The sequence below is a fragment of the Muntiacus reevesi genome, chromosome 18, assembly GCF_963930625.1.
Source record: "Muntiacus reevesi chromosome 18, mMunRee1.1, whole genome shotgun sequence".
In the NCBI taxonomy this organism is placed as follows: Eukaryota; Metazoa; Chordata; class Mammalia; order Artiodactyla; family Cervidae; genus Muntiacus; species Muntiacus reevesi.
The window spans coordinates 29,035,658-29,060,786 of record NC_089266.1 but is presented as its reverse complement, the minus strand read 5'-3'; the positions used below and the strand labels follow the sequence as shown (position 1 = coordinate 29,060,786).

Sequence of the window (25,129 nt, the reverse complement as noted above, 5' to 3'; positions counted from 1 at the left end):
GCCTTGGGGTTTACCTGGGTACCTGGAGACCAGGAGATCTGGGTCCAGAGCAAGAAGACAAGAGGCGGGGCAGAAGAGCAAGGGGTGGAGGAGGTGGGGAGTGGAAGAGGGTAGACAGGAGCCCCCACCAGGCTCCAGGCCCCTGCACCCACCCCCAACCCCTGCCTGCTGTCCTGAGAGCTCTCCCTAAGGATCCTCCTTCTGGCTGGAAGGTGGTCTTGAAGGTGATCCCCAAGATCTTATTTCACTCTTGGGTGGAGCAGGGAACTCGCCCATTCGCCACCTCTACAGGGCACTGTCCTTAATGCATTCTTATTTCACATGACAACCTGTGGTACCCAGTTGTCTCCATTTTTCAGCTTAAAAACTGAGGCACAGAGGTTAAGGATGTAAAGGTCCCATGAGTAGGAGGAAAGGAATCCAGGGCAGACCCAGATGTTTGCCTGCTGAATGTACCCTTAGTCACTGGGGCCTCCCCTGGGGTCCCCCAGCCTCTGCCCACTGGGCAGCCAGGTTGAGAGGTGGGGCAGTGCAAGGGGTCTGGGGTCCCTGACCTCTTGAAGTCACCGGGCTGAGTGGAGGCTGGCTCTTGGAGATGACCCACCTCAGCCTCCCGAGAAAAGCCTGCTGCTCTCGCTCCAAACCCTGCTGTCCCGTCTCCCCTTCAGCCTCAAGGCGGTCCTGGCCGGGAGCCCTCCGGACAACACGGTGGACCTGTCGGGCATCCCACTGACCTCCCGTGACCTGGAACGGGTGACCAGCTACCTGCAGCGCTGCGGGGAGCAGGTGGATAGCGTGGAGCTGGGCTTCACGGGCCTCACGGATGACATGGTTCTGCAGTTGCTGCCGGCGCTCAGCACGCTGCCCCGGCTGACCACACTGGCCCTCAACGGCAACCGGCTGACGCGGGCCCTGCTGCGCGACCTCACCGACGCCCTCAGAGACCCCAGGAAGTTCCCCAGCGTCACGTGGATCGACCTGGGCAACAACGTGGACATCTTCTCGCTGCCCCAGCCCTTCCTGCTCAGCCTACGCAAGCGGTCCCCCAAGCAGGGCCACCTGCCCACTATCCTGGAGCTGGGCGAGGGCCCGGGCAGTGGGCACGAGACACAGGACGAGGCCCTGGGCCCAGAGGATCCCGGAGGGGGCCCTGAAACCCCCACGAGAGACCAGGAGGGCAGGGAAACTGTAGGTGCAACCCAGACGTGACAGGGCAGTGCGGGCCAAAGTTACTCCTCCTGGGATGGGATGGCTGGGGCTCCTGGGGGGGAGATCCACAGTGGGCCTGGGCAGCGCCTCCCCCCACCCCCACGGAAAGCCAGATGGAACCACCTGGGAAAGGAGCACTGTAACTCTTCTCCATCTCCCCTGTCTACCCACGTCTGCCTCTGGCTCCTGAGAAGTCATCCCTGGCTTTAAAGGAATCCACCCTTACCCTCCCTAGACCTGTGGGTGCAGCGGGTTGGAGGTGCTGGAAGCCTGAGCTACTGTGAATCAGGAGAGCTCTCCCCCAGGAAAGGAGTGTAGTAGGGGCCCTCCATCTAACCCAGAACTTTCCAATCCTGATTACAAATATTCAGGCCAGCAAACCCCAGCCAGATGCTGACTGTACCCCAGGTCAAGGGCTGAGGAAGGGGACTGGCTCCTAGAGACCCCACAAGTTCCCTCCCCGTCTGGACTAAAGGGTGTCTCTTTGTGGAGCCCTGGGCTCCTTGGAACAGACTTCCCACCATCTACAAGGTCCATCTTTCAGCCTGTGATGTGATCCCAGGGCCTACCCAGGGTACCAGCTATTCCCTAAACCCACCAGTATTTAGGGCAGCCTGCCTAGCAAGCCTGGGGCAGACCAGTGCATGCACAAAATATAAGACCCACTCAAAACACTGCAGATTATCAGACCTTCCCATGGGTGATTGTTGCTAGGGTACAGGCCACAGTGAGCCTTGCTTCCTTTCAAAAGGGACCATTTCCCATAAAATTCCTTCCCATGGGGTCCCCAAAATATGAGCACATTCCCAAAACCCCAGGACCACAAAGATAAAGTGCCTCCGAGCAGCCACAGCTAGGAGGGGGGGAAAAAAGCAAGTCTCCACCCCACTGTCCCTACACCCAAGGCCTACCCATTCAGGCCCAATCAAAAAGCCCAGCTGATTGCTGAATTGGAGAAAATTATCCCGGGTACCCATGATGTTGGTGAACCAAGGCCCCTCAGGTAAAGAGGGTTAGTGAAGCTTCTAATCTGATGCCAGGGAGCAAAGACCTTTACAGACTGGGGCTTCAAGAGAGAGGACACTCATGCCAGTGGACAGAGCCCAGAGGAACAGGGACTGTGTACAGATGCCTTAAATGCTTTGGGATTTTTTGCCCTAAGTCTCAAGAGGGGAGAACACAAACTGACCATAAGGGAAGGTTACAAGGAGTTAATTGGACCACTAATATCGACACGACTTAGAGACGGAACAATAATTGTCAACAGTGATCAGACTTGACTTTTTCTTCAAAAATACACATTTCTAAGAACTTAATACCAAAGAGCATCCTTTTATTACATCTATGGTAACTGCATGGAGATACAAATTTCAGGAAGTTTCTCTCACCCAGTATAACAAATGCATACAATATTTACAAGTACAAAAAAGCTACTTTTGCTTAAGGGAAATGAATACAATGAAACTATGAATTTAATGACTCCACTTCCTAGAAAGAGGCTGCCAAATCCATTTCCTGGCTCTTTCACAATAAGAAAGTCCCCTTTGATACTCAATACAAAACAAAATGTTGAAGCCTGTATTTTCCGAGTCCAAGTTGATGGCTGCCACTGGTCCTTGCGGCTTCAAAATTCTGCCCCTGCTGCAGCATAGCCTGCAAGGAAACTAAGTATCAGTGAATCTTACTTTATACTCCCCAGAATAGTCATTCACAACATAAAGATATCCTCAGAAAACCATAGGTTCACCACTACACAATCTGCCGGTAATTCCAGCTTCTTTTGGGTGATTTCATCATTGATATCCTTTTCTGCAAAACCATTTTAACAAAACTAGCTGCTCAAAAAAAAAAAAAAAAACACCTAGCTGCTCATCCATTCTACCATGCAGACGGTCATGGTCCAGATCAGGTCTTACCGTGTCTTGGGCTGGGGTGCTCCTGCCATTGCTGCAAGCTCTAAAACTCTGCTGGTCACCACTCTTCAGAGCTCAGACCCTGAAGGGATGAATAAGGCACCTGTGGACAGCCAGCCAAGGGCAACTGGAAGCAGTTCCCAGTGTGCTGACAGCCACAACTATACAAATGCACATCCATCCCCTCAACAGTCCTTAGGGACTGAGTCATAACTGCCATCTTTAGATGTTTCAACTTCCATTCAGTCACATTGTTTTAAACATTACACACCTAAAGCTTTCAATTTTCAGGGCATCTCAGAGCAGAAAGTTTGCTCAGGACTCTACAGTCACGACATAAAAAGGAACTCCTGGGTTCACTCTGCCATCTGGTCCACACACTAACCAAATCATTCTCAGATATGACAAAGGTCAAGGTACTAGGTCAGCCAGATGAAACTGCCAACATGTGGTCCAATAGCAACTTCACGATTCAACTGAACACCTCGGCCTCCTCAACTACAATCCAAAGTTTACTCACCTCGGTCCAGGCTCCCATATTCGGTGGCTGGTGATCACGTGCTGGCAATGCCTCACCAACTGGCAACCTGGGTGAATATAGAAATTACGGGTCACAGTCCAGACCACCCAACTCCTGGGCACCGCCAAATGGTGAGGATGCCTTGACTGCAGTCAGTCGGGAAACTTTATCGTCAGTTATCGCTTCTGACGGCACTTCCTATTAGTGATCTCATCAGAGCAGCCAAGCACCTCACCACTCCTAGTACCTCCCCGAGGACCTAGGCTTTGGCTAAATCTGCCTGAAGTCATCTGTTTCTGAACACAGACGCGGTTTAGACATAACTCGTTTCAGGCTAGGGGCCGCAACCAAACCGTTTCAAACACGCCAAGAGGCCGTGCATAATTATATCAAATGCATGAACGTGACAACGGCAAGTCATCAGGCAATATCCGTGCATTTAAGGGCGGAAGAACTGTAGACACAGCTAAGTTAATGTTATTAAGTCCACAAAGCCTGGTTCTTACCTCGAGGAGACCTGCTGCTCCCGTCTGCAAAACCGAATGGGCCGCTATCTGAAACAAGGATCAGGACGTGCATTTAGGGCAAACTCTGGCAGTTACAGGCACCTAAAGCGTCAGGTATCAGCGACTGCATCAGGTAAGCGTAAAAGTCGTCAGTTATCGCTTCTGACGGCACTTCCTACGGGATCATCAGGACAGCCGAGCAAGCCTCCCTCGAGACCCCCCCACGAGCCTCGCCCCGCGCCCTCGGGTGCAGGCAGCTCCACTTACCCACCTCTCGGGGTCACTCACTCCCGGCCGCGAGCCCGGGGGGAGGGGTTCCCAGACCGCAGCAGCCCTACCGGACAAAGACGCACGCGCTCCTCTATCCTCGGTCCCCAGATAGGAGCACAGGGCCAAGGCGCCCGCCCCCAGGCCCGCCGGGGCGCAGCCGCCCGCCGCGCTCCAGTTACGCTTCCCGGGGACATCGGTCGAGAAACTAAACAAGCTCTGGCTCCTCGCCGCCCGCTGACAGGCCCTAACTGAACACCCAAACCAGCTCGCGATACCGGCAGCGGAAAGACCAGATAGCCCGCGTCCCAGGCCCTTAAGGAGTCGGAACGTTCCACTCCTCAGCGATGGGAGGGGAATCCTGGCAAAGACTCACGGGAACTTCCGGTCCATTTAACGGCACAGCCTCCACTGCGCCGGCCGGACTCCCCCTCCTGCGGAGCTCATGGTCTCTTCCGAGACCCAAGAATTCTGGGTCACAGGCACGCGGCTGGCCCCAGGGCGCGTACGAGGAGCTAGAGCTCGCTGGTAGGTTGCAGACTGTCCCGCCGCGCCGCCCCTGGGTGGTCGGGAGTAGAGATTCGGCCATCGCGAGCTTCCGGTTGCTTCTCTGGAAGGTGGAGCGGCGGAGGCTGCAGACCGTGGTTCTGCGCGTTACGTGCGATCATGCCCTCGAAACCCTACAGAGGCTGGCGCGCGGCAGGCGTGCACACACTGTGACCGCTCCTCTCCTGGGGGCCGGGGCCGTCTGCCCTCCCCGCACCAGCCCTTCCAGCAGCTGCGCCCCGACCGCCCCCCCTCACTCCCCTTCGTCCACCCCCCCGCCCCCCGCTCCTTCGGGACTCCTTAAGCCGCGCCCGCGTTTCACCAGCGGTGAAGCCTTCCTCCCTCCCACAGCGTGGGAACAGGCTCGGGTCTGGCCACTTAAAAAACATTCAGCCCGTCCACGCACGTCCTGTGAACGAATACACAGGACCCCAGGGGAGAATGCCGGAAACGCGGTGGTGACCCATCAGTTACTGAGCGGGTCTTAGAAATAGGCGTGGGGTTTTAATGTAGGGAGGGGGTCTTCTAGACGGATCCACGCCTAGGGGTCAGACACCCACGAGGTCCACTGTCATGCGCGAAGAATTTAGTGTAAGTGCCAAGGAGACCAGGAAGCGTCCGGAAATGCTTGGGGATGACGGCTAGGGACCCGGAGGGCGCCCGGAGCCTCGCAAGACTTCAGAGGCCAGGGTAACCTTGCTCTGGTGTCCCAGGGAGGTCCCTCCGGCTTGCAGGGGTGGGAACTGCTCAAGAGCAATTGGTAATCCACAGCCTGAATGAAGTTCAGCCCTGGAGCGGGCTGAGAGACGTCCTGCAGGTGACTTTAGCGGGTGTCTGGAGGCTGGGGTAGAGGTGCCCCTACTGGCCTGTGTCCACCACCTCGCTTCTGTGGTGACAGCAGGCACAGCGCCTCGGCCAGCTGCCTGCATCCCAAAGAGGGCAACTGGGGGGCTGCAGGTGAGGGTCCCTGTGCCCAGGAGATGGCCGGAGCAGCCCGGCCCCAGACACAGGTAAACTCTCAGAGAAATGGCAGATGCCACCCAGCCCAAGGGCCCAGTACCTTTACTCAGCTAACGTTTCCAGAAGAGTTAGTCACAAGAAAATATTTATTCATTTTTGCCACCAAAGACCGCTGAAGCCCCAGAGCCAGCGGGTGGGACTAGAAAGATTCCCTCCTCTGTCCATCAGTGGGACTCCAGGGGCTGCAGGGGCACATGGTCTTCCTCCACCGCGCTGTCCTGGCTGGACTGGGAGGCCAAAACTGGGCTCATCATGGAGCCTGTAAAGGGGTGAAGATCACGGTGGCCTGGTCCTAAGGGTGTGTACCCCAGGAGGCAGACGCCAGGAAACAGGAGGAGGCCACAGCTATGGCACCACTCCTGCCTGTGGACAGTAGGTGAGGAGTCCCCGGCAGTGCCTCCCCCCACCACGTGCCCATCAGGGGCCTCCTCCCAGGAGCTGAGAGTGCCTGCAGGTGACAGGCTTTTGTGTTACAAACTGGAACACCTGAGATGATATGCTGAAAAGCTAGTGGCGAGAGTCAGGTGCTCGGAGAAGAGAGGAGACCCCACCCCACCCAGGGAGAAGATGGGAAAGGTGGACGCCCAGAGAATGGAAGGGCACTTGGGACAGAGCCAAGGAGAGAAAAGAACAAGGAGCACTGTCGAGGGACTGCCGTCACATGGAGGGAGGTGCAGGGAGGGGGCTGGACAACAGTTTCAGGCCTTGACCCAAGGAGGAGGAGTGTGGCCTTCTAAACAGTGGGAGGTGTGTGCTGGGGGCTGTGTGTGGTTTTTGTCTGCATCAGAGGGACTGGAGTGGGATGAGCCTGGAGCCAAAAGCCTTGTCTAGGGTCTGGGTGCAGATGTGGGAGGGGCAGGGCAGAGGGTCCCAAGGACACTCAGCACCAGGGGGCAGGGGGTGGTAGAGACCCACAAGTCCTCCCGCCTGGGCGAGGAGGGGCGGGCTGACAAATGTGGTCCTGGCAGGGCAGCCCCAAGGCTGTTCCCGTTGGTGATGTCCAGTCAGGGGTCACAGCAGGTAGTGAGGTGTGGAATGACAGGGGGACTTCCAGAGTCTTGAAGGGAGGGGACAGCAGCACTCGGAGGGAGGGAAACACACAGACAGGTGGGCAGGAAGTTATCAGTGAGGGCCGTGTGATCAGGGACCCAGGAGCCCTGGAGGCCAGAGGAGACTCCACACACAGGGTTCTCCAGTGATGGGGAGGCTGTTGTGGGGAGGGGGCCGGGGCACAGCAGATGGAGTCTGGAAAGAGCACAAGAAAGGAGAGAAGGGCAGCCAGAAGTCTTGAGGTGGGAGCTACAGAGGATTCTAGAAGAGGCCTGCCCTGCAGAGAGCTAGGCCTCTGTTGGGGAAAGGGGTCATTCCTGGAGGGGGGCCAGCACCACCCTAGAAATGGAGGAGCCTTTCTATGGCGGGGCCTTGAACAGGCCTGGGCCGTGAGGCAAGGGCAGAGGAAGTGGCTTCTCAGGTGTGGGGCTGGCCAGGCTGGCCTGTTGGGGTGGAGCCAGTGGGCACTGGGGGCTCCCTAACTTGTTCCCCTGCTGGGTCCCCCCAGAACCCACTGAATGAGCGGAGGGTGCAGCAGAGGGACAGACAGAAACCTGGACAGGAAGAGGCAGGAGGGGAGGGTGCACCAGGAGCCAGTTGCCCACGTGATGGCGAGGAGACGGGGGAGAGGCTGGGAGACACCCCACTTGATGGGACAAAGCCCCTCCACGGATGGAGCCTGGAGCCCGGACTCTGAGCCGTCGGCCAGGCAGACACTGACGCACTCACCAGGGCCGCCCTGCGCAGAGGGCTCCTCGCACACCGTGGGCAGTGTCTGCTCCCATGCAGCCCAGTTCACTTCCTCCACCCTGCAGGAGACGGGGCAGCTGTGAGGCTCCAGGAGGCCGGGGATGCAGGACCGCGGCTGCCCCAGAGGAGGGCAAAGAGGACAAGTCTTCTCCGCAGGACTCTGGACCATGCACCAGCCCACCTGAGCCTGTGCTCCCAGCTCTCAACAGCTGCCCCTGCCAGGGGCCCACAGGGAGGAACAGGCGTCTGTCCCCTCTGGCTATTCACAGTGACCTGGATTGTCCCAGCATCCAGAGAGGAGTTTAGAGGAGCTGGGTCTTTGTGGATCCAGGCTCTGGAGTCTTTTCACAGCTACTCCATGTCCTAAGACCCACCCCTTGCTTGGCTGTGCCCTCAGAAAAGTGTGTTTCTGGCCGAGCACTTGTCACCAGGCTCCCTCTCTGGGGGGAGAGTCTGCTCTCCGGGGAAGGGCTGCAGCCTCAGGGTCAGGATGGGGGTGGAGGGTGGAAGGGCAAAGCCGACCAGTCATGGCGGGCTTAGCACGCTCTGACCCCAGGATGCCTCTGGCTTCTTGGCCTCCTGACTGTACCCCATTTCAGGCCTGAAGGAGTTAAGTCAGGGGCCACCGGGGAGGGACCTTCAGTTTTAGTCAGTGGACAGGGAGATGAACTGATAGGCAGAGCGGCAGGTCTTGGAGCTCTAGATCTAATGAGGTCCAGCAGCGCTGACCTCACCTGCCCTGGCCAGAGTCCTCGGGCATGCAGACCCTGCCTGCCCATCCCCACCCCCACCCCCCTACCCCACCCCCGCTCACCTGAAGCACCAGCGCTCATCCGGGCTACCGTCTGGCCTGGAGCCAACTGTCAGTCTCACCCCTGCCCGCTGCTTCTTCCTCCTGCACCACCAGTAGCCCTTCTCCATCTCTAGGACACAGATGGCTTTCTAGGGACAAAGGATTCATCAGACAGCACAGCCGGCACTTCACAGCATAACTCAGCATCTGCGAAGTGCGTGGATCTGAATCCAGCCCCACAGTTCCATTGCCTGTGTCTCAAGCCCTGCATCCCCTGAATGTGTTCCTACTTAGAGACTGAGGATGATGTGTCCTGGGTGGTTGCTGGGGAGCCTGCAGGTGATGCGTGCCCTGCAGTGACTTGCAGTCACATAACTACAGCTTCTAGAATTCAAGGAGGTGCAGAACTTCACAGTGCCTGCCCCTGGCACTCAAGCCAGTTTGGGGTGGCATGGAACTTTGCAGGTGAGACTCAGAGAAGGTAAGTGGCTTTCCGAAGGTCAGCAGTGATGGGTCACACAGTTCAGCACCCCCTCACCCACAAGGCTCTCCCCGCACCACCTGTCCATACCCACCCTGGCCCTCCCAGCTCTCATCAGCTCCCAGCTACCCCAACCTCTGCCCTCCGCCTCAGCTCCTCCAGGCCAGGCCAACCCAGGACCCTGCATCCCACATGCGTCGCCCACCAAGCTAACCCCACTGAACATTCGATGAGCACAGAAGCGGGCTGCACGAGGGCGGAGTCTTCATCTTGTTCTCTGCCATATTCTTGGAGCCTAGAACCGTGTCTACCCCTGCACTGGACACTCAGGAAACACTTAGTACTGATGATGATGGCAGCCAGCACACAGCACCTAGTATGTGCGAGGCACCTCCCAAGACCTGATCCGTCCTCAGGTCAGCCCTGTGCAGGAAGGAAGGAATGGACAAGGGAGATCCCACTCGGGGGCTCAGGATTCAGGAGGCTATGGGGACCCTCCCCAGGCACCTGCAGCTTCCAGATGCTCCAGCTGTCGGTGACGACACTGTTGACGGTCTCGCTCATGAGCGCAATGAGCATGTTGAGCAGCAAGACGTAGGTGAGCAGCACATAGGCCAGAAGCAGCAGCAACACCACGCCCCGGAAGCGCAGCTGGTCTTGGAAGGCCAGCTCGCCCATGCCGATGGTGAACTTGAACAGCTCCAAGCAGGCGTCCAGGATAGCCTGGTATGGGGCCTCCTTGTCCTCCTTCCCCGCCACCTCTGTGGTGTTAGAACCCGAAGGGGCCCCAGTGTCCTGGGCCTCCCGACTCAGGCTCACTAGTGCTGCAGGGAGGGGAGAGAGGCAGGGGGTGCTCAGCCCAGGGGAGACCAGCAGGCAGCCTCGAGGGTGGGCAAGGGCTGGGTGGGGGAGCGAGAGCCTTTACCGACAGCGAAGCCGAGAAGAAAGACTAAGTAGACCAACAGGAAGCGGAGCAGGTCCCGAAGGATGACCTAGAACACACGCCCCAGAGTCGGGGGTGGGGCCCAGGTCACTAGGTGTGACTCCAGACCCTGCCTCTGCCCTGCACACGCACACACGCACAATGTGGGCATACACAGGCCCTGTGGAACCACAGTGAGAAGGGGGGTCTTTAAAAAAATCTATATCAGATCACATCATTTTCCTGCTCAAAACCCTCCAGGGCCAAAAAGTTAAACCACAGGCTCCAGCAGCTCCACGTCTGGATATGCACCCAAGAGAAGGAATGGAAAACAAGGACTCGAACAGATAACCCAGGCACCCATGTTCGAAGCAGCATTGTTCAAACAACCAGAGGTGGCAACAACCCAAGTGTTCACAGATGGATGAACAATTAAACTAAATGTGGCATCTACGTACAGTGCAGTACTATTCAGTCTTAAACAGAAAGGAGATTCTAACGTGCGACAGCACGGATGAACCTTGAGGACATTACGCCCAGGGAAATAAGCCAGACACGAAAGGACAAATACTGTATGACTGGCACTTACGTGATGAGAATAGTGAAATTCATAGAGATAAAAAGTGGAAGTGTGGTTACCAGGGGCAAGGAGGAGGCGAGTAATGGGGAGTTAGACTTCCGTGGGACAGAATTTCAACTGGGGAAGGTGGACAAGTCCTGGAGATGATGGAGATGGTTGTACAACACTGTGAATGTACTTAATGTCACTGTGGCTCAGTGGGAAAGAACCTGCCTGCCAATGCGGGAGACGTGAGAGACGAGGGTTCCATCCCTTGGTGGGGAAGATCCCCTGGAGGAGAACATAGCAACCCATTCCAGTATTATTTCCTGGAGAATCCCATGGACAAAGGGGACTGGAGGGCCATAGTCCATAGGGTTGCAAAGAATTGGACATGACTGAAATCCTCCAGGGGCCTCCCCGTGGCCAGTAAAACCACTCCCTTCCCCCCACTTCCTCCCATACCCTCCCAGCCTCTGTCTGTCCCTAGCCGTCCGAACTCGCTCTGGCTTCCGGCCTTGGTCCCTTTGCCTAGATTGCTACTTCCTTGAGTCTGTGGTGGCTGGATCATTGTCTCAGATCTTAACTTACACGCCACCTCTTCAAAGAGACCTGCAGAGCATCCGGTCTACAGCACCCAGTCACTGTCCCTCATACCCCCTTACATGTTTCCTTCAGAGAATTTAGTGTAATGCACCATTCTCATTTGTTTTCTTACGCTGTTTCCTCTGCTAGAATGTCAGCTTCAGGAGAATGAGATCTATTCTGTCTGTGAACAAAACACTGTGTTCCTGACACTTAGAACAGGGCCTGACCCATACCTAGCATCCGCTTCCTAAATGTTTGTTGAATGACTGAGTGAATGCAGGCATCTCCATGTGCCCAGACGACCCAGGTCACAGGCACACCGGGGTCCCTGCCACTTCAGTGCAAAGGAGGCACATGCTTCTTTGTGGACACTTGCCAGTACACACGTGTGCACGTGTGCTTACCTGTGTGGAGAGCAGACCACGAGAGCAGGCACAGGTATGTGCGCCCTGATGCTGACACTCGGCAAGCGTCTGGGGGCACGGGGCACGGGCAGACTTGCTCACGTTCCCCTCTGCCTAGCCTACCTGGGGCGGGGGGTGGGGGTTCTGCGCCTGCCTGCTGAGCCCAAAAGGAGTCCCCCCTGGGGTGCAGTGTCCATCTCTGCCCAGTCTGGCTGCACGGGGCTGCCCCTGCCTCTCACCTTCTGGATCATGACGCTGTAGATGCCCGTGTGCTGCAAGCCACGTGTGTAGTAGAGCAGGTTCAGCCAGCCCAGCACCAGCGAGCACACGAGCAGCGGCAGGTATGCCTTGACGGCCAAGAAGCACAGCACCTGGGACAGCACGGTGAGCAGCGCCTGGACCAGGCTGCAGGGGGCGGGGTCAGTCAGCTCGCGGGCCTCCCCTGGCCGCTGCAGACCCCCACTGCCCCCCATTGCCTGCCGAGGTCTCAGAGATGAGATGTCCTCCCTGTGTCCGGACTGGACCTGAGCATCCTGACCTCCATCTCGGCTGAGGTCCCTGCGGGCCTCAGCTCCCTCCCCTGTAAAATGAGGGTGACAGTAACAACGCCTGACTCGGCGGGTGTCGGCGAGGATTCAGTGAGACAGAGCAGGTAAAGACTTTAGGCTCCCCTGAGGCAGAGCGAGGACTCGGTCGACGTGACTGTCTCAGTGATGAGCTGGGCCCAACAGCAGCCCAGCTCCTGGGTCCGGCCTGCATGCTGGTCCCGGTCCCTGGAGATCCCTGGTCCCCAAAGCCTCATGGTGCCCCCTCCCAGGCCAAGATGGGGGAGGAGGGGTGAGGCCTCACGTACAAGAGGATTTCGAAGTAGCTGTCCATGAAGGAGATCCAGATGAACAGACGGCGCCTCCAGAAGTACCACAGCTGCAGGGGGGCGGGGGGCCGGGAGGACAGGCTGTGACACGTGCGGGGCCACAACACAGCCCCGCTGCCCTCAGGGCTGGATCACCACTCCCATGCTCCCCGCCTGCCAGCCTGGCACAGTCCGACCAAAACCACCTCGGGGGCTCAGGACTTTTGAGGTGCTTATGAATCCAGCTGGTAGCTGAGAAAGCTCCAGACCCTGTTTCCAAACTGTCAGACACCCAGACAATGCCAGGGACCCCCCAGCTCCCTGTGGATCCAGCTGGAGGGCTCACACTCCATACGATGAGGGGGGGCTCCTTTCCCTCCCCCTCCCTGGCTGCCCAGGGACCATCCGGTGCTCCAGACACCCTGGCCTCCCAGAGAGTCTCCACACCACGGCCCAGTCTGTCTCCTGCAAGCTGGCAGCATCTTCCCCTGAGGATGTCCTGCTCAGGATGCTGAGCTGAATCCCCCTAGCCTACCCTTCTGTGCTCCTCAAGTGAGGAACGACCCAGCTGAGCGACCGTGGGCTGGGGGGCATCCAGCTCCATTTGCAGGGGAGCAGAGCTGGCACTGTCAGGGGATCACAGGAGTCATTTGCCACCCTGAGGGCACCCCAGCAAGCACAGTAGGGTTAGGGCATTCAGCCCAGAAGGCAAGGCTGCCCTGAGGCTGGTCAGCACGGGACCAGGTATGGGGCTCAGTCTCCTGAAAATGCAGGGACTTGGTTAACCCGTGCCCAGGCTCCTCAGAGCAGGATTCTGGGTTTGGAGCTGGGTGGTCGGAGGAGCCCTCACCTGGCCCAAGAGGAGGTAGACCCCCCCGAGCAGAAGCAGCACATGGCCCAGCAGCAGCATGGTGTTCCCAGCTGTCACTTCCAGTGGGAGGAAGTCCTGCGTGAAGAGACGCTGGGCTCAGCCTGGGGTCCCCTCCCAGTAGCCCCCCACTAACAGCTTGGCTGGGGGCCCATTCTGAGTGTGAGCGGCGGGGAGGCCCCCAGAGTGGCAGAGCAAGCATGGGCTCTGGAGCCAGACTATCTATCTGGGTTCAGGTCCCATCTCCACCACTCACAGCCTGTGTGACCCTGGAGAAGCTCCTTCGTCTCTCTGTGCCTCTCTTCCCTCAACTGTAAACCAGCGATGATGAGAGTTATCATCTCAGAAACTTGTGAAATTAATTAAATATGTTAACACATGTCAGTCACGTTGAACACTTTCTCACATATGGTGCACACTCACTAAGTCCTAATTATTACTGCTGTTGTTACCACTATACTGTTACTTCCGTACTGTGACCAGCTAGGTTAGCGCATGGCTGCAGCACCGAGTGGTCAGCATCTGCAGGGCAGGTGATAATCCTTGCCCCGTCTTCTGCCAGGATTGTTTCTGGCAAGCCTCCCCAGGATGTGCCCCTCCCCGCCTTGCCTTATCCAGGGCAGGCTGGTGGTAGGTGACGGCAGTGAAGATGAACACGTAGGTCAAGTAACACAGAAAGTTGAAGAAGAATCTGGAGGTGAGAAGTTTCCACTTCGCCTGCAGCAGTTTGTTCAGTGGCTCCAAGACTACCATTCGGTGCCGGAGCTAGGACGGTCAGGTGAGAGTCAGAGGTGTGTTCGATTCAGCAAGTACAGTTGGGGGCACCAGGGGAGGGGGAGAGGACGGGGAGCCCCGAATGACCCCTCCCCACCCTTACAGCTACAGACTGACCAGTCCTGAGCAGGTGCTGGGCAACAGAGAGGACACCCTGGCGTGATCCCCAGGTCGGGTGGCACCGGTGTGTGGAGTGAGTGTGTGCCCAGGGGCTGGGTGAGGATGTGAAGCCACACCCCCACATCCTGGTTTCAGGGTACGTGTGGTCCAGCAGGCCGACCCGAGTGGTAGACCTTGCAGGAAGCTCTGCCAGGCCCCCTACACACACCGCCCCCGCTGCGGGCTCACCGGGCTTCGGCAGTGAAAGGCGATGATCTCCAGCACTGAGTTCTCCTCCCAGCTGTCCACAGAGGCCAGGTCATACAGCGACACCCGCACGGGCCCATAGGACCACTCCGTGAACTTTCGGGAAAGGGACTGGCATGGCCCCGGGAGCTCCCGCTGCAGGATGTGTCTGAAAATCTACAGGGCCAGGCACATAAGCTTGAGCTTGACCCGCACGGCCACCATCCCCACTGATGGGAAGCCTCGGACTCAGTGTCCTACAGAGCAGACACACGCATGTGCCCTGCACCCACATGTACTTGTGCATATGAACTCTTACACACATCCACATCCTGAGCCTCATGTAGGCACTACCACCTACCCATCTATGCCAGGGCCTGCCGGCAAGTTTGGCTCTTCCTCCCCCATTCCTGCCCCAAGGCCTCCTTCCTGGACACTCTTATGGCCAAGGGACCTCCATTTCAGGGGTCCTTAATGCCCCATGACATCAGAGGCTGCCAGCTACACACGTGTGTGCATGACTGTGGCCAGAGTCTAGAGCTCTCAGCAGGCTGGAAAGTGTCCCTGACCTGAACAGGTGCAGAGCAGTGTGGTTTTACAAATGAGGAGTGGGGCGGAGGGAGCTTCCTCTGTTGGGGAGTGGCTTCCACAGGTCACACAGCCATGCCTCTAGACACAAAGGGAGGTCCCTACACCCCAAGGGCCTTGGAGGGCAGGAAGAAAATGTAAAACTTCCATTTATGTTCAGTTTGGTCTTAAACTTTAAAGACAGCCATGTTCTAAGCATGGGGCCCTGTGTCAACTGTGTGGGTTGTACACCCATGAAGCTGTCCCCGATAATGAGGATCAGATAACGAGAAAGTTTTTTGAGAAAAAAGTAAAGCTAGATTATGTTTATTCTTTCTTTTTTTTTTAACCACACAGCTTGTGGGATCTTAGTTCCCAGACGAAGGATAGAACCTAAGCCCTTGGCAATCAAAGTGAAGAGTCCTAACCACTGGACTGCTGGGGAATTTCCTCATGGTTACTCTTTGTAAGAGTAACTTATAACTTCCAGATAAATCAGCTTTAGTACATTAAAGTTGAAACTGCAAAAGAAAAGTCTGGAAGAAGATATGACTATGGAATACACACACATGCATACACACACGCACACACACACGTATATGCGTGCACACACACCAAGTTTTAAAACCATGTAGGAGTTAAGCAATAGCAAAAATCAAGAAAAAGATAATTACACTCAACTACATGAAAATGTAAAAATTCTGTGTAGCAAAAAATGCCATAACATTTTTTTAACATTGAACTGGGAGGAAATTTTGCAACTATGACAAATTGTAAACAAAATGCTGCTATGGTCAATGATCAAGAACGCTTATGGGGCTTCCCTGGTGGTCAAGGGGTTAAGAATCTGTCTTGCAATGCAAGGGACATGGGTTTGATCCCTGGTCTGGGAAATCCCATATGTCACTAAGCCCCATGTGCCACAACTAATGAGCCTTGGAGGCTGCGAGCCCCAACTTCTGAGCTCACATGCCACAACAGAAGCCTGCGTACCCTCGAGTGAGCACTGCTCGACAAGAGAAGCCACCACAATGAGAAGCTCTTGCATTTCAACTAGAGAGTAGCCCCCACTTGCCACAACTAGAGAAAGCCAGTGTGCAGCAACAAAGACCCAGCACAGCCAAAATTAAAAAAAATAAATACATAAATAAATAATTTTTTTAAAAAGAACACAACAATCAATAGGAAGAAAACCTAACAACAAAGAATATAAGACAGCTATCTCCTAATCAAGAAACCCAAGTAACTTTAAAAAGAATCCCTGGGAGTTCCCTAGTGGTCCAGTGATGAGGACTCAGGCTTGCACTGCCATGGCCCAGGTTCAATCCCTTGTTGGGGAACTAAGATATGGGAAGCTGCACAGTGTAGCCAAAAATATACAATCCTGCTTTATAATGTAATATATTCGTTCTGCAGCTCCTGGATAATTTATCAATAAACACAGATGTCAGAGAGGTGCATGCTGAAACTGCTCTGAGCTAGACACCACCCCAGACTCTTTCTGCAAAAATCCTGGCTGAGTCCTCCTGCTTCCTGAAAAGGGCAGCCCAGTTGCTCACCTCTATTTTGCCCTCCTTGGCGGCCAGCTTCAGGGGCGTGAGGCCCTGCAGATTGGGTATGTCCTCCAGCCGCACAGTGGGGCAAAGACGGGCCCCTGCCTGGAGGAGCTTGTCGTACATGTGGGTCACCAGCACGCTGTTCTCCGGAGAGTTGTCTGCGATCATCACCAAGGCGTGCAGCACCGTGTTGCCCAACGAGTCAGCGGCCTGCAGGCTGGCGGGCTGGTGCGGGTTCTCCAGGAGGTAGGTCACCACATCCCACTGCTGGGTGCACGCAGCCAGGGAGAGGGGCAGCTCGCCTGGGGGCCAAGGGGGCAGCTTGGGCCTCGGGCCTCTCAGCTTCCACCCGCCGGCTCGTCACGCTCCCTGGACCGCCTTGAGGTGGGTCAGGCAGCCAGAGGAGGAGATGCAGTATTATATCAGGGTCCCCAGCCCAGCCAGGCCAGGCAGTGAGTGCGGAAGGTCCTGGACCCACCCAGGCCGGGCGGTGAGCAGAGAAGTTATCCAGACCAGTTAGGCCGGGCAGTGAGTGGAGAAGGTCCCAGCCCACCCAGGCCGGGCAGTGAGTGGAGAAGGTCCGGGGCCCTGCCTAGGGCAGCTGCGCCTTTTCTCAGGAGCTGGTCAAGGTGGCTCTGTCCAGCTCTGACCCAAGGGAGAGAGCCTGGAGCTCTTTACCATCTAAGGGATCAGAGTGTGGGCTTGCCCACCAGGCTTCCCACCCCTTGCCTCTGTCTCTTTTCTTTGCCAGGGCCCAGACCCACTGCCGCTGGGCACAGATGCCCCTTCCTCCAGGCCCTGTCTGGTCGAGTCTCGTCACACACCAGTGCTAGCTGCCTGCTCCCCTGGCCCTGGTCTGAGCTCGTGTGTAGTGAGTGAGCTTCCTTGGCCAGATAAGGGTAAAACATCTCTTAGACAAGCTGCCTTTGCAGGTGGCCGAGCGATTAGAAGCATAAGGGGTCAGACAGGTCTGGGTTTCAGGGTCACATTACCCTGTGACCGTGGGCGAGGCCGTATCCCCTCTGCAGCCCAGTTTATCCAAGAAGGCAGCTCACCGAAGTAGAAGCAGGTCTCTTGGCTCCTCTTCTGGAAGAACTGGCCGCAGGCCCGGGCGTGCACATCGGCCCCATTCTCCATCAGGAGCTTCACGCAGAGCAGGCTCCTCTTCTCGATGGCAATGTGGAGGGCGCTGTGGCCTCGGAAGTACTCATCCGTGCACTGGGCGTTGACCAGAGGCCGGGGATTGCCCGAGTCCCGGTCAATCTGCAGCAGCGGCTCGATGCAGGCGTTGGCCCCGTCCCGAAGGTTCAGCACGGCCTTCATCAGACAGGTCTTCCCTGTGGAGCCCTCTGCAGGAGGAGGGGAGGGGGCACTGCGGTGTTCAGGCCGCCCACCCGCCCATACAGGGAGCACCCAGCCATGCTGCAGGGTGACGAGGCTCAAGCCAGAGGTGTTAGAATACCAACAGGCATGGCTGCAATTTTCTTTATTTTCTAGTTGGGAGGAAAGCTGCTTTAAAATGTTGGTTTGGTTTCTGCATACAACAACTCCAATCAGTCATAATTATATACATAGAACCCCTCCCTCTGTAGCCTCCCTCCCACTCCCCAATCCCACTTCTCTAGGTCATCACAGAGCACCAAGTTCAGCTTCCCACTGTTTTACTCATGGTAGTGGATACCTGTCAATGATACTTTCTCAATTTGTCCCACCCTCTTCCCCTGCTGTGTCCACAAATCCATTCTCTATGTCTCCATCTCCATTCCCTCTCTGCCATTAGGTTCATTAGTACCACTTTTCAGATTCCATATATATGCATTAATATATGATATTTGTTTTTCTCTTTCTGACTTACTTCACTCTGTACAACAGACTCTAGGTTCATTCGCCTCACTACAACTGACTCAAATTTGTTCCTTTTTATGACTAATATTCTGGTATGCTACAATTTCTGCCCTATAAATTAAGTTTCTAAGACGTGTGGGCAGCGTTGTCTACACAAGAACGTTTGGAGCAGTGTTTGTTAAGTGGCTTTACCACTTAAAAACTCTGTCTCTTCTGGCCAAGTCATTTGGCCTCTCTTAACCTCAATTTTCCTCACTATAAAATAGGACCATCCCAGGGTTCTTGTAAGGATCACATGGAATTATACACAAAATTCTTAGCACACAGAGGTGTTGAGGCCCAAAATTACACACAATCTAAATGGCCACCAGTAGGGGGTTAGTTAACTAAACTGTGCCAATGTGCAGGATGGGAAACTCCACCTGTTGTTACGATGACTGAGTTAGAGGCCTGTGCACTGAGATGGAGCTTGCTGTAAGATGTAGTAAGAGGGGGAAAGCACATTGCAGATCAGCACACATGGCATGGCCCCACTTCTATAAATATAAACCTCCTGGATTTAAACAGTCTGAAAAGATGTATTCCATATCATTATTAGGGGCCAGGATGATGGACTGTTTTTACCTTCAGCTTTATACATTTCATTACTATTTGAACCTTCTAGAGTGCACAAATGTTCTTTTCTTCATCAGCCCAAACAGTACAGGTACTTATGTTTGGGGCAAAGAACGCTCTGAGATGGATGAAGTGTGTGGTATATGTGTCAGATCTCAGTGATGCTGTAACTGAAAAAGAGGCAGGGAAAGGCCGCGCTGAGGAAGACTGGGAATATCCGTTCACCACTGACACGGCCAAGGCTGGCCAAGGCAGGCCCAGGCCGGGAGCTGGTGGGGTAGGTGGACAGGGGAGCGGGCTCTGTCGGCAGGAGAGCCGCTAGGGACACTGCCCCTCCTTGCCTCTCACCTCCTGACCATGGTCGAGACCCACCCAGGGAGCCCAGTCTCGGCCCAGCTCGTGGGTCTCTGGCCCAAGCAGTAGCCTACCTGTGTACTCCGAGTCGGTGAGGTACTTGCTGGTCCGGCTCAGATACTCTGGTAGCCCCGCCAGATCATTGGGGGCCCCCCGGGCCACAGCGCTGAAGAGCCGGTCGCGGTCAAAGCGGTTTGGGTCTGGCTGTCTGTGGGAATGTGGTTTGTGACTGATACTGCAGGAGAGCTCTGGGCCCCCAGAAGGGGGGAAGCTCTTCCCCCTTCCTAGGGAGCCCACGGGAGCCTCTTCAGGGCCTCTACCCTCCCTGTGGCTCAGTGGTAAAGAATCCACTTGCAATGCAGGAGACATGGGTTCAATCCCTGGGTTAGGAAGATCTCCTGGAGGAAGGCATGGCAACCCAGTCCAGTATTCTTGCCTGGAAAATCCCATGGACAGAGGAGCCTGGAGGGCTACAGTCCATGGGGTCGCAAAAAGTCGGATATGATTGAGTGACTTAGCATGCAGCATGCATTCTCCCAGGTTGACCAATGAGACCCCAGGTGCTCAGACCCCTGGAGGAGGGGGCTGTCCGGGGCCCTGGTCCATGCGTCCCCCGACCCCAAGCATCTGGGAGATCTATTCTCACTCTCTAGGTGCCCTGTGGGTCTCACAACAGGCTCACTGTCCATTTCAGCACAGGAACTCGTCATGGCCCTTGAGCTGGGGTCTGGGTCAGCACGGGGCTACCGGAGGTGCCCACAGACTTGGGGGCTGTCTGCACTGCTGGCCCCCACCAAGGAATCAAGAAAAGCCCCTCGTCTTCTCAGACCATCTATGGACTAACAACGGAGCAGCTACCCCCCTGACCATCACTTCTGTCCTGGGTGAGTAATCTCTGTCTTCTCCATCAGACAAACAAGGAGATAAAGTAACCTTCCCAAAGTCACATGGTGCAGAATTCATGGTGTGGGGGTAGGGGGCAGTGGGGGCTCAACTAACTCCAGACTCCAATCTGGACAGACAGAGGTTCCTCAGAGAGATGGGTCCCAGAGTGGAAACCAGACTCTCACAGAATTTTACTGAGAAGCCACACTTCTGGGAAAAGTCCCCAGGAGTGGCCGGTAACTCTTCTGAGTCTAGCAGTGCTGTGTGGGGTACACCTGCTTGGACCCGTCCCTACTCACAGAGGCCAGCTCGCCCCTGGGCTGCTGGCACCATGACCAGCCAATATGAAGTGACAAACAAAGAGGGGACTAACTGACATCTTGGGGACCCTCAGGTCTGCCATGGAGTGGATCAACCAAGAAAGGGCTGGGGGCTCTGATGAGTGGGGGGGATGCTGGGATCAGTCGTGTTTTAAGCTGGGATCGCGTGACTGACTCACCATCATTCACCCAGCAGACCACGTGGATGCAGCATGATCAAGAGGGCTCTGCGGCAGACTGGGGAGCCCGGGGCAGTCTGGCTAGGGGAAGTGGCTATTTGGACAGGCACTTCCTGTCACAGGGCGGCATCAGAGTCCTGGGACAGGGAAGCCCACGGGACACAAAGGGCATCGAGGGGCTGGTTTTGCCTCGGGCTAGTGGCCCAATCCCAGAAGCCTCGCAAGCATTTTCTCCTGCCCTGGTGTGAATGTGACCTCGATCCTGCAGCATAGACAGGATGGGGGCTCTGGGCTGGGAGGCCAAGGCGGGCGGCCGAGTCCCAGGGGTGAGTAAGGCGGGAGGGAGGGACGGGGGGGCTTCCCTAGCAGAGTGCTGTCTGGCCCATGCAGATATGTCAGACTTCACCCTGGGGGCATGCCAGATGCACCCCTCCCCCACACCCATAGGGCTCCCCACCTGAGTGGTTCCCAGGGTCTGAATTAGTGGACATCACAGGAAAGTCAAAGTGAAGATGATTCCAAGAATAAGCCCACTGTCCTTAATCCCCAGAGTCCACATCCCCAGGGCAACAGGCCCAGCCTCAGAGGAGCCTGGGAGCATGTGGGGCATTCCTGGATGGCCTTGACTCTCCTGGACAGGAGTGTGGATCTTGTGCTCGGTGCGGCAGCACATATACTAACATTGGAACAATGGAGTGTGGATCCTGCTACCTCCCCCCGCAGGGACTGTGACAAACAAGGGACATGCCAGGCTCAGTTGAGTAACTGGAGCTGAAAGAGTATGTCCCTACCAAGAGGAATGCAACCCCCAGAAGACAGAAGGGCAAGAATGGGGAAGGTTCTGGAAGCAGCATGCTCAGCGAGCAGAGCAGAGTTAAGCCTGTCGGCCCAGGAGCCATCAGAGCCAGACCGAAGACCCCGCAGGCTGTGGGGAAGGGGCGCTGGGGTTGGGCCAGGCCACCCAGTCAGTTTCTGCTAGAAGTGAGGCCTCAGGCTCCATCCACACTTGCTCACCTGGCCTTTCGGAAGTTGAGCTTCACTCTGATCTGTGGGGAGGAGTTCCGGTCCTCACCCTGGAACTGGGACTCCATGGGGGGTGGTTCGGAGCCCCTGCCCCCATTTCCTCTGTCTCCCTGGGCACCATTTTCATGGCCTCCATCTGAGGTCTCAAGCCTGAAAGCAGGAGGGCTGGAAGGCGTGGTCATCCTCAGGGAAGACGGCTGCCCCTTCTGACTGGAACCTCTGTGGGGATGCGGGCGGACAGAGATGTCAGAGGGACCTCCTCCCAGTAGGAGCAGGACTAGAAGAGCTGGCTGGAGCCTGGGACCAGAGAGGTTCATTAACAGAAGCTGGGTACAAGCAGATTTTCCCTGGTGGTTCAGCAGTAAGAATCCACCTGCAGTGTGGAGAAGCAGGTTCAATCCCGGGGCTGGGAAGATCCCCAGGAGGAGGAAATGGCAACCCACTCCAGTATTCTTGCCTGGGAAATCCCATGGACAGAGGAGCCTGGGGGGCTACAGGCCATGGGGTGAGCACACACAAGTAGACCAGCCCCCAGGGCAGGGACTCAGTCCAACAGGAGCAGGGAGAGGAGCCAGAGGAGGGAGGCCCGGGAGGGAGGCCCCGTCGGAGAAACGGACCATGGACCATCGCTGTCCCTGACTCTCCCTCTGGGACTTACTGATCTTTTCGAGGCCACAGCCCCTGGTCCCAAAACGTCTGTGTTAAAAGCACAACCCTTTCTCGACACAACCTCCTGCCCAGCAGCCAACATTCACATCAGATGAAAATGCAGTTTCCGATGGGGGCAGGTCATGCCACCTCCCACGCAGAGTAGGGGCGCTCTGGGGAAGTCCTCGGAAAACCTCGGGCCTATCAAAGTCTTTATTTTGCTGCCAGGACGACCAGGGCTCAGAAGGGGGAAGTGACTTTCCCAAGGTCCCAAGCTGTGGGCAGCGCCTCGCCCCACCATGCTGTTCCTCTTCGGTTCTCAGAATCCTTCAGGGCCTGAAGGATTTTCAGGGCCTGAGTGTATTTTCAGCCTTAGTGTCTCTTAGGGGGTTCAGAGACAGAGGAAGACACCTCGCTGGCGCCCAAGCGGCCCTGAGCCGGCAGCCCCACCAGGCCCCAGGCTGGGCGGAGAGTTCAGCTCCGAGCACCACCTCACCCTCAAGGGGAGCGCTGAAACCACAGCCGCCATCACACGGCAGGGTGGGGCCCCAGTGTGGGGTGGGGGAAGCCCCTGGGCCCCCCATTGACTGAGCAGAGAGAAGGGAAAAGAGCCCAAGGTGGGGAGAGTGGAGAGAAAACTGGAGAGAGGGCTCAGGGAGCAGAGCGTGGGGACTTGGGGACGGGAAACGGAGCCCAGGAGTGGCAGGGTGGACAGTTGCCGGGCCTGGACCATCTTCCTTGCAACTTCAGCCCCCGGAGTAGGCGGGCGGGCGCATCTTCCCACAGAAGCAGGGGAGGCGGGGGCCTGTCCAGTCCTCACGACGCAGTGTTGAACCAGCATCTTTCTGCGCACCCCGGGGGCATCTTTCCCATGCCACTCGCCATTTAACCTGGCTAAGCTCCCCACCCTCGCACCGTTCTGCCTCCTGGCCCACGGCTCCAGAGCCTCCGCAGCAACAGCTGTCTGCGCAGCCCCTGCCCTGCCCATCGCCGCCCCCCGCCCCACCATCTTCCCAGAGAGGAAGGACCTGGGTGATCAGGTGAATGAAGGAGGGAGCCGGAGCCCCGCGGAGACCCTGGCTCAGGGCTGGGTTAGCAAGAAGTCCACTTGGGCTTCCTAGCCGCCACCCCCAAGCCTGGGGGTCCGGGCCCCCGGGGACGCCCGCATCATCCCGTACTCACCGGCTCGGTGGAGGCAGCGCGTGGCGCGTCCGGCTTGGGGCTGCGGAGGAAGTGCAGCCGGGAGGGGTGCGGGCCGGCCGGGAGCCCCGAGAGCCGGCTGTGTGCCCCCGCGTGCCGCACGTTCAGCCCGCCTGGCTGCAGCCGGGTCAACGCTCTCGCGGCAGGACCCGCTTGCCGGGACACTGACCATAAGGACCGCGGGCCACACCCTCTCTGGGGAGACACGCCCCGCCTCCCGCCCCGCCCCACCCCCACTGCCTGCCATTGAGGCCCCCAGATGCCGCGGGTGGGGCAGTCAGAGGCCACCCTTGGGTGCGGGGTCCTGCTCGGGGGAGAGGGGAGCTGGCGGGTCCTTGGGTCAGGGAGGGACTCGGCCCCTACACTGACCCCCACCCCTCCTCTTCCCCACCACTGGTCCCCCAGCGGCCTTGTGGCTCAGACGGGGCAGGGAGAGCTATGTGGACTCCCCTGGAAAGGAGGGACTCAGCCCAGCACCTGCCCCTGGAATGCACCCCACCGCCTGAACCTCCCGACCTCCCGGGACCTTTCCCCAGTCCCCCAGACCCCCAGCCTGAGGGCACCAGCCTTCCTTCCCTGAGCTAAAGGCGCTTCCAGTACCGGCCAGCAGGGGCGGCTGTGCTTCTGAAATTAGACAACTCCCTTCCAAACCAGCCCTGGTCCAGACTGGCGACACAGCCACCATCCTAGTAAGTAGCCAGCCCTCGGTCATCTTTCTCTCCTTCACTCCTAAAATCCACCCCATCAGGAACCCCACACCCCGAAACCTCCCAATTTGTCTCTATCTCTGCCTGGTCCAAACCACTGTCCTTCCTGCCAGGGAGACCACAGCCACCTTCAGGCTGGTCTACCTGCTTCACTCCTGCCCCACACCCCTCCATAATCCATTCTCCTACAGCAATGAGAGTGGTATTTCAAAATGAAAACTAAATCACCTCACTCCCTGACTTAATTAAACACCCCTGCATACCAAGCCCATGCAACTGGATATCCTTCTCCACACCCCATCTCTTATTGCTTGTGAACCCTGCTGTTCACATGACATTCCAGTGTATACACCTGTGCTGTCCAATGTAAGGTCACCAGTCACAGTGGCTATTTAAATATGTCAACTATAGTAAAATTAAATTAAGCATTCAGTTCTACAATTAGACATTTCAAATGCTCGTAGTCACGTGTGGTTAGTGGCTACTATAGAGGATAGCACAGATACAGAACTTTTCCATCATAGCAGAGAATTTTATTTTACAGTCCTGCTCTAGACATTCTGAACACATTTCAGTCTCTCCAGTATACCAGTATACCATGCTCTCTTCTGTTGCTTCCAAGTCTTCACATAAGCTGTTGCAACTGTCAGGAACACACACACACACACTGCCTTGCTTAAGCTAATTCCTACCTCTGTGTTTAAACATCACTTCCTTGGGTTGCCTTTCCTAGACCCTGGATTGGTTTGGGGGTCCCCTCTCTGTGTTCCATTAAGTGTTAGTCGCTCGGTTGTGTCCGACTCTTTGCAACACCATGGTCTGTAGCCCACCAGGCTCCTCTGTCCATGGGATTCTCCAGGCA

General features: G+C 56.7%; 2 protein-coding genes, 2 long non-coding RNA genes and 3 other non-coding genes across 9 annotated transcripts in view; 2 read left to right on the top strand and 5 right to left on the bottom strand.

The window, feature by feature from the left end:
- Positions 1-2,783, top strand: part of LRRC75A (leucine rich repeat containing 75A) — a 32,667-nt gene extending 29,884 nt beyond the window's left edge. The window contains exon 4 of the mRNA XM_065909653.1: positions 669-2,783. Within this exon, the coding sequence (XP_065765725.1) occupies positions 669-1,209 (541 nt within the window). The 3' untranslated portion in view covers positions 1,210-2,783. The remainder of the gene's footprint in view (positions 1-668) is intronic.
- LOC136149416 (uncharacterized) lies at positions 2,522-4,715 on the bottom strand. Of its 2 annotated transcripts, none has more exons than XR_010659671.1 (5): positions 4,416-4,715; positions 4,149-4,196; positions 3,643-3,709; positions 3,126-3,204; positions 2,522-2,862 (listed from the first exon to the last, which is right to left on the bottom strand). It is a non-coding gene; the product is annotated as an uncharacterized lncRNA (long non-coding RNA). The 2 variants fall into 2 exon arrangements; XR_010659672.1 differs by having other exon boundaries at positions 4,420-4,715.
- On the bottom strand, positions 2,935-3,008 carry LOC136150455 (small nucleolar RNA SNORD65). The gene has a single exon (XR_010659875.1). It is a non-coding gene; the product is annotated as a small nucleolar RNA SNORD65 (small nucleolar RNA).
- Positions 3,793-3,863, bottom strand: LOC136150427 (small nucleolar RNA SNORD49). Its single transcript, XR_010659852.1, has one exon. It is a non-coding gene; the product is annotated as a small nucleolar RNA SNORD49 (small nucleolar RNA).
- LOC136150428 (small nucleolar RNA SNORD49) lies at positions 4,276-4,342 on the bottom strand. Its single transcript, XR_010659853.1, has one exon. It is a non-coding gene; the product is annotated as a small nucleolar RNA SNORD49 (small nucleolar RNA).
- A 161-nt stretch (positions 4,716-4,876) lies between the features above and the next one.
- On the top strand, positions 4,877-11,353 carry LOC136149417 (uncharacterized). 2 transcript variants are annotated; one of them, XR_010659674.1, is made up of 4 exons: positions 4,877-4,943; positions 8,869-9,039; positions 9,559-9,781; positions 10,239-11,353. It is a non-coding gene; the product is annotated as an uncharacterized lncRNA (long non-coding RNA). The 2 variants fall into 2 exon arrangements; XR_010659673.1 differs by lacking the exon at positions 4,877-4,943 and having other exon boundaries at positions 8,736-9,039.
- Positions 6,034-23,724, bottom strand: TRPV2 (transient receptor potential cation channel subfamily V member 2). The gene is made up of 15 exons (XM_065909651.1): positions 23,543-23,724; positions 21,704-21,931; positions 19,380-19,513; positions 17,547-17,840; positions 16,495-16,793; positions 14,372-14,545; positions 13,859-14,014; positions 13,232-13,327; positions 12,382-12,452; positions 11,768-11,933; positions 9,981-10,047; positions 9,563-9,879; positions 8,596-8,723; positions 7,761-7,840; positions 6,034-6,240 (listed from the first exon to the last, which is right to left on the bottom strand). The coding sequence occupies exons 2-15, from the start codon at positions 21,892-21,894 to the stop codon at positions 6,146-6,148; spliced, it is 2,268 nt and encodes a 755-aa protein (XP_065765723.1). The 5' UTR covers positions 21,895-21,931; positions 23,543-23,724; the 3' UTR covers positions 6,034-6,145.
- Between the last annotated feature and the right edge of the window lie 1,405 nt (positions 23,725-25,129).

Bases quoted from the DNA above. Each gene is read 5' to 3' on its own strand.
- TRPV2 (XM_065909651.1), bottom strand. From the start codon at position 21,894: ATGACCACGCCTTCCAGCCCTCCTGCTTTCAGGCTTGAGACCTCAGAT. The intron at 16,794-17,546 runs GTGAGCTGCCTT...CTTGGCCCCCAG, and splicing joins AGAGACCTGCTTCTACTTCG to GCGAGCTGCCCCTCTCCCTG. The intron at 14,015-14,371 runs GTGAGCCCGCAG...TGACCGTCCTAG, and splicing joins CCTTTCACTGCCGAAGCCCG to CTCCGGCACCGAATGGTAGT.